The sequence below is a fragment of the Erpetoichthys calabaricus genome, chromosome 18 (assembly GCF_900747795.2).
Source record: "Erpetoichthys calabaricus chromosome 18, fErpCal1.3, whole genome shotgun sequence".
Lineage (NCBI taxonomy): Eukaryota > Metazoa > Chordata > Cladistia > Polypteriformes > Polypteridae > Erpetoichthys > Erpetoichthys calabaricus.
In genome coordinates this window covers 78,285,018-78,300,047 of record NC_041411.2, presented here as the reverse complement: position 1 = coordinate 78,300,047, position 15,030 = coordinate 78,285,018, and the positions used below count along the sequence as shown (strand labels likewise).

The 15,030-nt window shown below is 43.3% G+C and overlaps 1 protein-coding gene across 1 annotated transcript in view; it reads left to right on the top strand.

The window, feature by feature from the left end:
• LOC114668700 (filamin-B) overlaps window positions 1-15,030 on the top strand; it is a 245,519-nt gene that overhangs the window by 83,262 nt on the left and 147,227 nt on the right. Inside the window, exon 3 of the mRNA XM_028824598.2 lies at window positions 5,783-5,880. Coding sequence (XP_028680431.1) covers window positions 5,783-5,880 — 98 coding nt within the window. The remainder of the gene's footprint in view (window positions 1-5,782; window positions 5,881-15,030) is intronic.

The window sequence follows — 15,030 nt, the reverse complement described above, 5'->3', positions numbered from 1 at the left end:
CACTACAGTGTTATTCATTTCTCCTTGCTGCTGATTGACTGCTGCCCTGTGACACACCTCCAGCTGAGTGTTCTCGTGTTTTACGTTTTGTTCTTCTTAACCCTTAAACCGCCGCAACCGGCTATAGTCATTTTCCATTGCCATTTGCCAGCACGCAGGAGCCGAGTATATTTGGCGACGTACATTCTTTGAACGCCACAACCGGCTATTGTCAGTTCCCATTGCAATTTACCAGCACGTCGGAGCGAATCAGTCAGTGCCGTACATTCGTTGAGCAGCCAACTCATGACCACTGCAGCCTCACTGTCTCTGGGATTGAGCCGCTGCACTAGTCAGCGTTTACCTCTATGTGCTTGCGTGCAGCCAGTTCAAGCACAGTTGGCTCGGGGATTTACTGAATTTCATCAATGGCGTCAGTTGCACCTTGTACATATTGTTCCAGTAGTTTTTTTTTAATAGTTTTTACAGTTCATTAGCAGTGTGTAAAATGATCAGTGGTGCAGTAGTTGTGATGCTCTTTGCATGAAAAAAAAATGTGTTTCATTAAAATTTCACTTTTTCTTTGTGAATTGTGACTTTTACTTAAAAAGTGCAGCAAGAAAGTATTTGGCATCTAGGGATGCATTAGCCCCCAAGTATGTGGCAGTTTAAGGGTTAAAGCCCCAAGATGAGGCCGAAACGCCCTGCGCCTTCGAAGGCTTCTGGCAATGAAAACCCGCAAGCATGAATTCCAGTACATGTAGTGGTAACATCTGTACTTTACATTCTAGCACTGCGGGTGACATAGCAGTACAGTACTGTACAGTAGACGGGTTTACCTTCACATTCCGTTTTTTAAGATAATGTATTAAGCCGAGTTTGAAATGAAATGAAAGTGTTTGGGGGTCATATTTAGGGTTTAAATTATAAAAATAGGCATTTTTTTTAACCACATCTATAATTCGCGGGTGCTCTAGGGGTGTACTATACTTAAACTCCAAATCACATATAGAAGGAGACGCACAACATGTTCACAGGCCCGGTCTTAGGTATTATGGGGCCCTAGGCGAAAGCGGGGTCCAGGGGCCCCCTGGAAGCTCTGTGAAATTAGACCAAGGAGTCGATCCGGGGCCCTAGGCAGTCGCCTACTTCGCCTATTCCGAAGGCCGGGCCTGATTGGGACAAATAATGCTGTAGTATATTTAAGTATATATGACAATTGCTCACTCGGACAATTTGTTTTGGGGGCCCCCAAGAAGGCGGGGGCCCTAAGCTATAGCTTGTGTAGCTTATACGTAAATCCTGCACTGCATGTTCACATAATTTACTGGCAAATGTAGAAATGTAAAGGAGTTCACACTGATTCACACCCAAAGTGGCTGCCTTTTTCCTCCATCTGTCTGTTCACCTATTTATCCTTTTACCAGTTCCTGATGTCTCCGTTCTGTTTACTCGTTCTTCTATCCTCTGTTCACCTTTCTGTCTGTCTGTTAACTATCCTATCCCTTCATATTTGATTCATTCATCCATCTCTTATTAAACCCACCCTGTTGCTCCTACATCAAGCCATGTGTTCTTTGTGGTATAGCGGGTCCGCGGCTTCCAATAAAAAAGGCCGGGTTTTAAATCCGTATAGCCGTACCGTTCTCCGTGGGCGCGATTGCATGACCGCGGGGAGTTAATGGGGTAGTTGGAGTGAGTTGCACCTGCACGTGTGGGTGCGGTCGTTCTCGATTGCCTCATTGGCTTCCTGCAGTTTTGTGATTAAGGCGCTGTGCCCACAGGCGCGCGGGGGTGTATATATACGGGTCGACATCCAGGATGGGGAGGAAGATATACAGTAAATGGAAAGATGTTTAGAGAAGGGAGAGGTTAAAGGACGGGAAAGGCAGGCTAAGCAGGAGGATCTGGCCACCTGAAAAGAAGAAGCCGAACGAGCTGGGGCCCTGCGAAGGAGCGTTAGTTGGTGGCGCTCTAGGGGCCAGTTTGCCCCACTGAAAGTTCAAGTGAGTGGGGTGAGCAGGGCAGGTGTCCTCCCGAGGGATCTGAGGAGCAACTGCGGGAGCGTGAAAGATGAAGGGAGGAGAGACGATCTCGGACAGTCTGGCAGTGATGTCCGTAAGGAGGCCAAGATGGAGGTTGGCTGAAGGAGCTCGTGGCTGTAGGGTCTCCGCCGGCTGAGGGAGCAATGGGTGAGCCGGGGAGAAAGTGAGACGGAGGCGGGCCGGAGAGTAAAGAGAGAGAGAAACTGCATTTTAACTACTGCATTTTTAACCTCATATTTTAAAGGATTTATTTGTTTGATTTTTATCCCCCTGGACACTTGTTTTGAAGGATTTATTTATTGAAACTGAGGCACTGCACATTTATTTGAACACAGTTTGTTGATTTAAAAAAAGCACTTTATACTTTTTGGATATATCCCCTGGCTTCATGTGAGATTTGTCCTCATTTGTCAGCTCATCTCGGTTAGATTACCGACGGTGTTGGGTTTAAGGCTCCCATAAGGACGTTGGGAACATGGAGAGAACCCGCATCGTCACATTCTTCCATTCATTTTGCATACCCAGTTCATTCTGCCATCTATTAAAAGTTCTAAGTAAATAGTCTTAGAAACTCTCTCATTTCCTGTTCGGTGATGTTTTTGAACACTGTGACACATTTATTTCTGCACTGGCTCCATTTTGAGAGAGTAAACATTAATGTTAGAAGGGGGGGCATGTTCGTCTGTTTCTCAGTGAGGAGCAGTAGCTACAGATGATGTTACCCAAGCTAGAACTGAAGGTAGTTTTAGTAAGAAGCCAAGTTAACTTTAGTTCATCTGAAATGGATGAAGAATGTGCAGCCCTTTATTAGATACAGTAGCTCTGTCTTTTCTTTGATTCACCAAGTGAAGCACGTGCCCCCTAGTGTGATGTAAATATACAATTAGGGTGGAGTGGTGGCTCTGAGGCTAAGCATCTGCACTGGTATCCAGAAGGTTCAAGTCACTGCCAAAAGAGGTCCTACTCTGCTGGGCCCTTGAGCAAGACTCTTAACCTGTAATTGCTCCAGGGGGCGCTGTACAATGGCTGACCCTGCGCTCTGACCCCAAGGGGTATGCGAAAATGAACAAATTCCTAATACAAGAAATTGTATAAGGCGAAATAAAGAATAAAAAAAAAATTCTTTGGAAGTTACTTGTATACTTCATTCCGGAAAAATGAGGTAGTTGTCTTAACTGAAGGATCGTATTCCTTTTACACTCGGCAGATGGCCATTTGAGAGATATGATGTTTAATGGGTACTGTTCGGTGCAGTGACACAAAAAATTGCGCGTATGTCTGTGATTCTTGATCTCTTTGTCAGTGCTAGGACACTATTGTCAGAGCAAAAAGTCTCCATCCAGGAGTTTCCTTTTCCGAGGCCAAGATTTCCAAGCACCTGTGTGACCCGGGTATGTGTGAGTCACTGAGCACCTGGTCCTAATATGGAGCCCGGAAGACAAGAACTGTACAGCAGCTGCTTCTTAGTGAGGACTGATTTCAAAATGTATTTTTTTTTTAAATACCCTGGATTCTGTTAAATCTAAAAGCAACTCATTTGTTTTTCTGACAAGAGCCCTGCTCATCCGAAATGCGCTTGACGGACACTCGCTAAAGTTAAAAGATTAATCAACGTCACAGAATGTATTTGTGCTTCTCTATACAGGTGCTTGTCATAAAATTAAAATATCATGACAAAGTTGATTTATTTCAGTAATTCCATTCAAAAAGTGAAACTTGTACATTAGATTCATTCATTACACACAGACTGATGTATTTCAAATGTTTATTTCTTTTAATGTTGATGATTATAACTAACAACTAATGAAAGTCCCAAATTCAGTATCTCGGAAAATTAGAATATTGTGAAAAGGTTCAATATTGAAGACACCTGGTGCCACACTCTAATCAGCTAATTAACTCAAAAGCCTTTAAATGGTCTCTCAGTGTAGTTCTGTAGGCTACACAATCACGGGGAAGACTGCTGACTTGACAGTTGTCCAAAAGACGACCATTGACACCTTGCACAAGGAGGGTGAGACACTAAAGGTCATTGCTAAAGAGGCTGGCTGTTCACAGAGCTCTGTGTCCAAGCACATTAATAGAGAGGCGAAGAGAAGGACAAGATGTGGTAGAGAAAAGTGGACAAGCAATAGGGATAACCGCACCCTGGAGAGGATTGGGAAACAAAACCCATTCAAAAATGTGGGGGAGATTCACAAAGAGTGGACTGCAGCTGGAGTCAGTGCTTCAAGAACCACCAGGCACAGACATATGCAAGACATGGGTTTCAGCTGTCGCATTCCTTGTGTCAAGCCACTCTTGAGCAAGAGACAGCGTCAGAAGCGTCTCGCCTTTGGACTGCTGCCGAGTGGTCCAAAGTTATGTTCTCTGATGAAAGTAAATTTTGCATTTCCTTTGGAAATCAAGGTCCCAGAGTCTGGAGGAAGAGAGGAGAGGCACAGAATCCACGTTGCATGAGGTCCAGTGTAAAGTTTCCACAGTCAGTGATGGTTTGGGGTGCCATGTCATCTGCTGTAGTTGGTCCATTGTGTTTTCTGAGGTCCAAGGTCAACGCAGCCATCTACCAGGAAGTTTTAGAGCACTTCATGCTTCCTGCTGCTGACGAACTTTATGGAGATGTAGATTTTATTTTCCAACAGGACCTGGCACCTGCACACAGTGCCAAAGCTACCAGTACCTGGTTTAAGGACCATGGTATCCCTGTTCTTGATTGGCCAGCAAACTCGCCTGACCTTAAATTAACCCCATAGAAAATCTATGGGGTATTGTGAAGAGGAAGATGCAATACGCCAGACCCAACAATTCAGAAGAGCTGAAGGCCACTATCAGAGCAACATGGGCTCTCATAACACCTGAGCAGTGCCACAGACTGATCGACTCCATGCCACGCCGCATTGCTGCAGTAATCCAGGCCAAAGGAGCCCCAACTAAATATTGAGTGCTGTACCTGCTCATACTTTTCATGTTCATACCTTTCAGTTGGCCAGCATTTCTAAAAATCCTTTTTTTGCATTGGTCTTAACTGATATTCTAATTTTCCGAGATACTGAATTTGGGACTTTCATTAGTTGTCAGTTATAATCATCAACATTAAAAGAAATAAATATTTGAAATACATCAGTCTGTGTGTAATGAATGAATCTAATATACAAGTTTCACTTTTTGAATGAAATTACTGAAATAAATCAACTTTGTCATGATATTCTAATTTTATGACCAGGACCTGTATATTGCCTTTCTGTAAGATGATGTGAGTACCAGTGTGGCTTAAATTGGGGGCAAGCTTGGCATGGAATAGTGCACTAACTAACTGCTCAGGTTAACTTTTGACTGAATGAGTACTAACATTCTGGCATTTTAAAGATCCCACCTCCTCTTCTGCAAGATTTGAGAGGGTGCTGGAGCCCCTAAATGGGAGACTTGATAAACCACATCAAGAGGTAGTCACCCCGTCCTAGAGATTGTTACTTAACCTTGGGTCTACATTTATGGGGTGTAGCCAGATATCTGAAGACAAAATCCATAAAAGGTTACAGTCAGTAATAAAAAGTGGGCGATAGCCGATAAACAGGAAGTCCATTAAACATTAAAGTCCATCAGCCACACATCTGTTGACCACTATTTTATCTTCTTGTTTGAAGTTTCCTTGCTGGTTCCTTTCTCCTTGGTTAATAATCAACACTGTTTAACAGGAGAGCATGTTATCTTAATATGTGTAAAATAATTTTACAATTTCATTTTTTTTTTTCTACTAGGTCTATGCCCTGACTGGGAGGACTGGGATGCTGAGAAACCAGTGGACAATGCACGTGAAGCAATGGAGCAGGCTGATAAGTGGCTTGGAGTTCCACAGGTAGGGTCAAGTAGCGAGTTCATGCCATGATGTATTTGGTAGGCAGTTTCTATCTTACTACTGCACCTTGTCTTCATTTCATTGTTTCCTACTAGTTATTTTTTTTTATAGTAAATAGACTTTGGCATTAATAAGTACAGATGTTCTAAACCATGGGTGTCCAGGGCCGCAGTGGCTGCAGGTTTTCATTCTAACCCTTTTCGTAATCAGCGTCCAGTTTTCACTGCTGATTAACTCCTTTTCCCTTCATTTTAATAGCCCTGTTTTTAAGGATTCCGTCCTCTGAATTGATTTGTTTCTTCATTAAACAGAAATGAGATGTGAAACGAGCCAACAGATGAGCAGCTAAACTGGGGCTTCAAACTCCAACCAATCTCTTAATGAGAAGCCAGTACTTGCTGTTAATAAGATAGATAGATAGATAGATACTTTATTAATCCCAAGGGGAAATTCACTTACTCCAGCAGGACCTTACTGATACAAAAAAACAATATTAAAGATTGATAATAATGCAGGTAGAAACAGACAATAACTTTGTATAATGTTAAATGTTAACGTTTACCACCCCTGGTGGAATTGAAGAGTCGCATAGTTTGGGGGAGGAACGATCTCCTCAGTCTGTCAGTGGAGCAGGATGGTGACAGCAGTCTGTCGCTGAAGCTGCTCTTCTGTCTGGAGATGATCCTGTTTAGTGGATGCAGTGGATTCTCCATGATTGACAGGAGTCTGCTCAGCGCCCGTCGCTCCGCCACAGATGTCAAACTGTCCAGCTCCATGCCAACAATAGAGCCTGCCTTCCTCACCAGTTTGTCCAGGCGTGAGGCGTCTTTCTTCTTAATGCTGCCTCCCCAGCACACCACTGCGTAGAAGAGGGCGCTCGCCACAACCGTCTGATAGAACATCTGCAGCATCTTATTGCAGATGTTGAAGGACGCCAGCCTTCTAAGGAAGTATAGTCGGCTCTGTCCTTTCTTGCACAGATCATCAGTATTGGCAGTCCAGTCCAATTTATCATCCAGCTGCACTCCCAGGTATTTATAGGTCTGTACCCTCTGCACACAGACACCTCTGATGATCACGGGGTCCATGAGGGGCCTGGTCCTCCTAAAATCCACCACCAGCTCCTTGGTTTTGCTGGTGTTCAGTTGTAGGTGATTTGAGTCGCACCATTTAACAAAGTCCTTGATTAGGTCCCTATACTCCTCCTGCTGCCCACTCCTGATGCAGCCCACGATAGCAGTGTCATCAGCGAACTTTTGCATGTGGCAGGACTCCGAGTTGTGTTGCAAGTCCGATGTATATAGGCTGAACAGGACCGGAGAAAGTACAGTCCCTTGTGGCGCTCCTGTGTTGCTGACCACAATGTCAGACCTGCAGTTCCCGAGACGCACATACTGAAGTCTGTCTTTAAGATAGTCCACGATCAATGCCACCAGGTATGAATCTACTCCCATCTCTGTCAGCTTGTCCCTAAGGAGCAGAGGTTGGATTGTGTTGAAGGCGCTAGAGAAGTCTAGAAACATAATTCTTACAGCACCACTGCCTCTGTCCAAGTGAGAGAGGGATCGATGTAGCATATAGATGATGGCATCCTCCGCTCCCACCTTCTCCTGATATCCAAACTGCAGAGGGTTGAGGGCGTGTTGAACCTGTGGCCTCAGGTGGTTAAGCAGCAGCCTCTCCATGGCCTTCATCACATGTGATGTCAGAGCAACAGGCCAATTATTTAATTCCACAGCTTGTTGCTGCTCTCATTCTGCCACAGCAGACATTTCCAAAACTGTTGATTTTCTGTTTTTTCTAAGAACACCATCGAGGTGTTTTGGTGACCTCAGAGATCAACCTTACTGAGACCTTCACCTTTCTTTATGTTCAGATAATATGGTTAGCTGGTGATGTGGCAGCTTGTTTTGTGTCTCATTATTGTTTGGCTCCTCATTAAAGAAAAAGAAAGAGCTAAGTGATTTGAGTCAAGTATCTTACCTCTGCTTAGCTAGCGAACGAGAGAACTACTTAACGAATTTAAATGTTTCTTTCTGGAATTTGCTTGAACTGTCTGGCTGATTTTGCGACTTCTCTTATCGCGCTAAGAATCATAGTTCACTTGCAGGAGCGATATATTCACACTAATCCGAGACAGAGGCTGCTGGCCCAATGGAGATAGAAACGTGATGCCAGGAGACGGGAGCTGGGCAGGGTCCTCCTGACTCACGCGCCAGCCTCCATTCGAGTCGCTCTACCTCTAGCCACATTTTGGAGTGTTCCTTGCCCCCGCTTAGCTAGTGATACCTGTTTGTTTATTGATTTTTAAAGTTTGTCCTGTTTGACTACTACACAGGTGAAGCTGCGGGGGATAGCTAGCATACAATATATGACATGATGGTAACACTGAATGCAATAACGTACTAGTAAATGTTAATATATTTTACAAAAAATAATATGTAGTCCCTGATGTCAGGCCTCTGGATTGGCAGACCGGGGTGGTGGTCCTCCTCTTTAAGAAAGGGGACCGGAGGGTGTGTTCCAACTACAGAGGGATCACACTCCTCAGCCTCCCTGGAAAAATCTATTCGGGGGGTCCTGGACAGGAGGGTCCGTCAGATAGTCGAACCTCGGATTCAGGCAGAGAACAGTGTGGTTTTCGTCCTGGTCGTGGAACAGTGGACCAGCTCTACACCCTTGGTAGAGTCCTGGAGGGTGCATGGAAGTTCGCCCAACCAGTCTACATGTGTTTTGTGGACTTGGAAAAGGCGTTCGACCGTGTCCCTCGGGGAATCCTGTGGGGGGTGCTCGGGGAGTATGGGGTACCGGACCCCCTGATAAGGGCTGTTCGGTCCCTGTACAACCGGTGTGAGAGCATGGTCCGCATTGCTGGTAGTAAGTCGAACCCGTTTCCGGTGAGAGTTGGATTCTGCCAGGGCTGCCCTTTGTCACCGATTCTGTTCATAACTTTTATGGACAGAATTTCTAGGCACAGCCAGGGTGTTGAGGGAGTCCGGTTTGGTGGGCTCAGGATTGGGTCACTGCTTTTTGCAGATAATGTTGTCCTGTTTGCTTCTTCAGGCCGTGATCTTCGGCTCTCTCTGGATCGGTTCGCAGCTGAGTGTAAAGCGGCTGGGATGGAAATCGGCACCTTCAAATCTGAGACCATTGTTCTCAGCTGGAAAAGGGTGGAGTGCCCTCTCAGGGTCGGGAGCGAGATCCTGGCCCAAGGGTAGGAGTTCAAGTATCTCAGGGTCTTGTTCACAAGTGAGGGAAGAATGGAGTGTGAGATCGACAGGCGGATCGGTGCGGCATCCGCAGTAATGCGGGCTCTGCATCGGTTTGTCGTGGTGAAAAAGGAGCTGAGCCGCAAGGCAAAGCTCTCAATTTACCAGTCAGTCTACACTCCTACCCTCACCTATGGTCATGAGCTGTGGTTAGTGACCGAAAGAACGAGATCGCGAATACAAGCGGCTAAAATGAGTTTCCTCAGAGTGTCTGGGCTCTCACTTAAAGATAGGGTGAGAAGCTCAGTCATCCGGGAGGAGCTCAGAGTAGAGCCGCTGCTCCTCAGCATTGAGAGGAGTCAGATGAGGTGGCTCGGGCATCTGATCTGGATGCCTCCCTGGTGCACGTCTAACCAGGAGGAGGCCTCAGGGAAAACCCAGGACACGCTGGAGGGACTATGCCTCTCGGCTGGCCTGGGATTCCCCCGGAAGAGCTAGAAGAAGTGGCCGGGGAGAGGGAAGTGTGGGCATCTCTGCTCAATTGAGCTGCTGCCCCCGCGACCAGATCTCGGATAAGCAGAAGAGGATGGATGGATGGATAATATATAGTACAATATGCCAATGCATAACTACATTCATGTCCAGTTATATATGGAGTATTCTTTATTACGTAAGAATAATTTAGGTTGGATGGATGTGTGTGGAGAGCTGGAGAGGGACAGAAATGAATCCGAGACTGTATTTAAGCAGAGTAACAGCAATAGGAAAGAAACTACGTGACAGTAATGCTTCTGTGAAGGTAGCATGTATCCTTTGCTGAGAAAAACAAAGTGAAGTGATTTGTTTGTCCAAAATGTGTCTACTGATTTGCCCAAAAACTACAGATATAGTAAACACACTCAGATAGATTGTATTGATCACAAACATCCTTAGAGCTGTCGTGTAAGGAAAAGCCTAGCAAACAAAAACCATTTTATTTATGGGCTCAGTAAATGAGATCAGTCAACGTGGAAAAGAAACGTTAAGAGCAGATAGCAGCTCCTGGGCTGGGTTTCCTCTATGAAGGTTTTATTGGCAAAAAAAATAAAAGAATCATCTTCTTTAAGTCTGTGAAGGAGCACAAAGGCGTGGCATGGCTGAATATTCTTTTAGTAAGTCTGTTTTTATGACCCCAATGTGCATGCAAAGTATGTTTATTCAGTATTTGCCTTGCTGCACTGATTAACTTTTAAATCTTATATCATGGAGATACAGTATACTGCAGTCAGTGATTTGTTTATGTAAAGTGCTTATCATACAAACACCACCTATTAGCACTTTATATTGGCAAGGAGTGCCCTTCCTAGGAAGTATGACTAAAACACTAGAGCTTGGAAAACAAAAACCTCTAGAGTTGGCAACTAGTTAAGTGAAAGATGTCATCTGTTAAGAAGAAAGCCTGAATGGTGAGTCCAGACAGGGGTGCGCTCTGGAGCACTGGCTCCATTTTATGTTGTTGGGGTTGGCATTATGGCTACATGTTTGCACTTTACACAACAATGTTTAATTGGTTCAATGTTCACACGAGGCCAATTAGTGGTAGTGTTGCTTCGCTGGGCAGCTTGTAATCCCACATACCTGACTGTATAAGTGACAGCATAAAAAAATGATCTCCACCCTACCTTTAGCCTTAGTGCTAAGTCATATAACTTGACCACATCACAGTAACTTCTTATGGTGTTACAGCAGGGTGTGACATTCTAATAGACGTCTAATAGACAAGTATACATACTGTATGCTATTATGTTGCCTAAATGTTGACATCATGCAATTCTTTCTTCTGACACAACTTTTCCAGCATTTTGTCAAACGTTAAATCCATGCATCCATTTTCTGAAAGAGGCCTTCACCAAAGTCATAGGCTGTTGTGGTGGCAAGTGGGCACAAGATTGGAACCAACCAACATGACCAGTGAGGGACACATGCCATTCACAGTGCATACACACTTTCATGAGTCGAACCTATTTAGGGTCTCCAGTCAATGTAATGCAGTCTGTCATTGTCTATTTAACCTAAGCTGTATTTCTATGTATGTATGTACATTGTAAAATCGAAATTTTACTTTTAAATTTGTTACGTGTTCTGAACCTGCATTCAGCAAAGGGTGCTATACAAAAACAAAACAAATAGAATCTTAGGGCTGTGGAGGAAATCCACATAACATTTTTTGCAGAAAGCTTCCAAAAGCTTCCAAACCTGGCAGTCAACCTGGTATGCCATGTCTGTATGGTGGTACTGCCAGCCTTTGCACTTCAGTGATGACCCTTGTGTGAAATATATACTGTGTCTGAGCTGCTTTACATGTTTTCTGCATACCTTTTTATTACTTGTTGTAATACATGTGTGTATCTCATCCGTAATGGTTCTGACTTAACCATTGTGTGGATGGAAATTGTAAAATTTTAGAAATAGACTATAACAGTGCCCCAAATGCTTTCACTCCAACCCAAAATGAGAATTAGCCTGAATTATCCTGGGGGTTGATTTGTTTTCAATCCTATTTGTGTAAAAAATTATCTATTTGTATGGAATGATTACAATAAAATCAATAAAATTTAAAAAAAAAATCTAGTAGCTAAGGCATTGGACTATAAAACAGTCTTCCATTTCACTCTCCACAATTATGAATATTGTAGCACATGCTGTTTTGGCACACTAGCATTATGTCTCTCTATTATAAAAGAAAATCCTGAGATGAGATGAAACGAGACGAGACTATTTCCAAGAGATTTTTTCAAGTCCTGCGAGACGAGACTTTTTGCCAATTTTTCAAGTCCCGCCCACCTCTCAAACACACTCAGCCACGCCCACGGTCCTCTCACCTCTCATTCGTGTGAATGCTTTTGACAGACACACTTCCGGCTCTCTCGGCTCTTATAAATTTTTACGTTTTCCTCACTATAAGATCCCAAATAAAGAAGACTTATTATGTCCAAATCTTATTGAAGAATTTCATCCCAAAGGGTTATCAACTGAAGAAATTAACAAATTAACGTGAAAAATGTCGATTGGTTACACGACAAATTGGTTAAATGCATATCAATAGACTATGCTGAAACAGTTGATGGTGATCTCACAGAAGATGAAAACATCAGCTTAAAGTATCCCAAAGAATATCTACAACCGTTAACATCGTCCAGGCTTACAACGCACAAATTACTGTAGAAAGAAGGCTGCATCCAAGAAAGGTAATGTAGTACACAGCAGAAACGCAAAGTGGCTGGCGCGTAGTGGCGACCCGGTGGTTGGCGAGCGAAGCCCCCTAGTACTTCCTATAAATAAATGATTCAACAGAAGTGTGTTTTTAAAAAAATAAATAAATAAAATATGCTGGTGAGGCTCCTTTATACCAAAGACAATATGCCTCCAGAATGTCTCACTGTGACTGTGAATGCTCTTTTTATCTTAAACCAAGACACACACCAATGTGTGTATTTTCCCCTTGGGACAAATAAACATTATCTATCTACCTGCCTGCCTGTAAACAAATACTGGTAGAACTGCACCTGCTGTATTTATGATATCTACAGTGCATCCAGAAAGCATTCCCAGCGCATCACTTTTTCCACCTTTTGTTATGTTACAGCCTTATTCCAAAATGGATTAATTTCATTTTTTTCCTCAGAATTCTACACACAACACCCCATAATGACAACGTGAAAAAAGTTTACTTGAGGTTTTTGCAAATTTATTAAAAATAAAAAAATTGAAAAAGCAGGTGACATAAAGACTTTTTGGACTGTGTGTTCCTTATAATGAGCAGTATGATTTAATTTGTGCCCGGTGAGAGCCCTAGACTGGTGTGAGGGAACCAAAATGCCATGTTCAGCTAGGTATGCTGCTAGAGTGTTCAAGTGTAGACCATTCCAATTTTTATGATGTTTTGTCTCCCAATCTGTTTCTATGGCTCCCTTATTTTCTTTTCTGGTTTTGGGACATTTGTGTTTTTGGCAGCAAATGCTGTGTAGAATAGAAAGCAAGCAACAGCCTACAGCCATGGGCCGCCTTAGAATACTTGGTTTGAGTTGTTTTAGGGTGCAATTTATGTGTGGGGGGCCATCAATAACTTCCATCCATCCATCCATTTTCCAACCCGCTGAATCCGAACACAGGGTCACGGGGGTCTGCTGGAGCCAATCCCAGCCAACACAGGGCACAAGGCAGGAAACAATCCTGAGCAGGGTGCTAACCCACCGCAGGACACACACAAACACACTCACACACCAAGCACACACTAGGGCCAATTTTGAATCGCCAATCCATCTAACCAGCATGTCTTTGGACTGTGGGAGAAAACCGGAGCGCCCGGAGGAAACCCACGCAGACACGGGGAGAACATGAAAACTCCACGCAGGGAGGACCCGGGAAGCGAACCCGGGTCCCCAGGTCTCCCAACTGCGAGGCAGCAGCGCTACCCACTGCTCCACCGTGCCGCCCCCATCAATAACTTACTGAAGTGTATTTATTTAAATAGGTGTGATCATTGGCATAGTTGGTTGACTGATATCTTCATGCTGCACCCATTTTGAAATGCTGACTTTTCTCTTATGTAAATAATGCCCTAAATTCCAGATATAAGAGTACATCTTAAAACCATTAGTCAGAAGAGATAACAGGCACTGAATTATTTGATGAATGGACTTTAGAAACTAAACAGGTGTTGGTGGCAATTATAGTGAGAAAGGAATGGGCACAACCAAACTAAAACGTTTTACATTTGCAAACCACTGGACCACTGCATAGGCAGCTTACTCTGCAAACACTGTAGAGGCGTTTTTCAGTTGCTAAAATCTATTGGCCAGGGTGTGTGGCTGCTGGCAAGCTTCTGGAAAGATCCTGACTTGCATGGACTTATGGAGTTAGGGAAAGTGAGCGCAGATGGTGTTACCCAAGAGTATGTGGAGTCATTAAAACAGTCATTTAAGGTGGGATGGTGTTGGAGGGCAACTGAAGAAGGACAACAAAGTTTTGGCTGTAGAATGTCTCTTAAGGAGTAATGGTTCTTTATTTCCACTCCAAAATAATTTAAAAAATACCAAAAACAATTATACAATTGTGAAAATCGTATGCCAAATGAATTTTAGGGGCATTTTTGAGAGGTGAAACTCTACTGTTTACCTCTCATCATTACCCCTGGATATCAATGATGGTGGTTTACAAAATGGTAAAGGATTCCAGGCGAAAAACGTTGAGCTTTTTCTCGTATACATAGTATAGAGACATAGTATAGAGAAAGTATAGGAATCATGAAAAAATTCGACCTCGAGATTTTGATTAATTTTGATGTTTCAGACCTTCCTGAGTCCAAAAATACCATTTCTGAAATTCATTCTGTCTGTCTGTGTTTAAACACGATAACTCAAAAATGACAGTGAGACTTTGTACACCTGCGTTATGTCAAAAATAAGGAATCCTATCAAGTTTTGGGCTACTTCCGGCAACTGAATACTTTCATGAATTTTTAAGTAAACTGGTTATAATTACAGATAGATGATTCAAAAATTTGCAAAAAATCGCTCTAAAGACGAGGCATGTTTATTATAAAATTCTACCAGGGGGTTTTATAAGATGTGATTGTTAGATATTCTGATTGACTGGCTGTCAATATGAAGAATGAATTCACTGTCCGTTTTCCCAAACTTTTTTGATGTTGCCTGAGGTATCGGCATGTCTTCCTTTCCCAGGCTGTAAAATAATTTAGCTACTTTTCTCCCACAAGCCCAGGTTATAAACTAATCAATAGCCTTAGGCACCAACATATCTTCCTTTCTTTGTTGGAACAGCTGCTTTAAAAGTGAGGTACAACTGGGAAGAGGATGTGCTTTTGATGTGTCCTGAATTTTGTTCATCTGTTTTGTCTTGAACAAAAAATAATGGAGATATAAACCAAAATGTACAGATT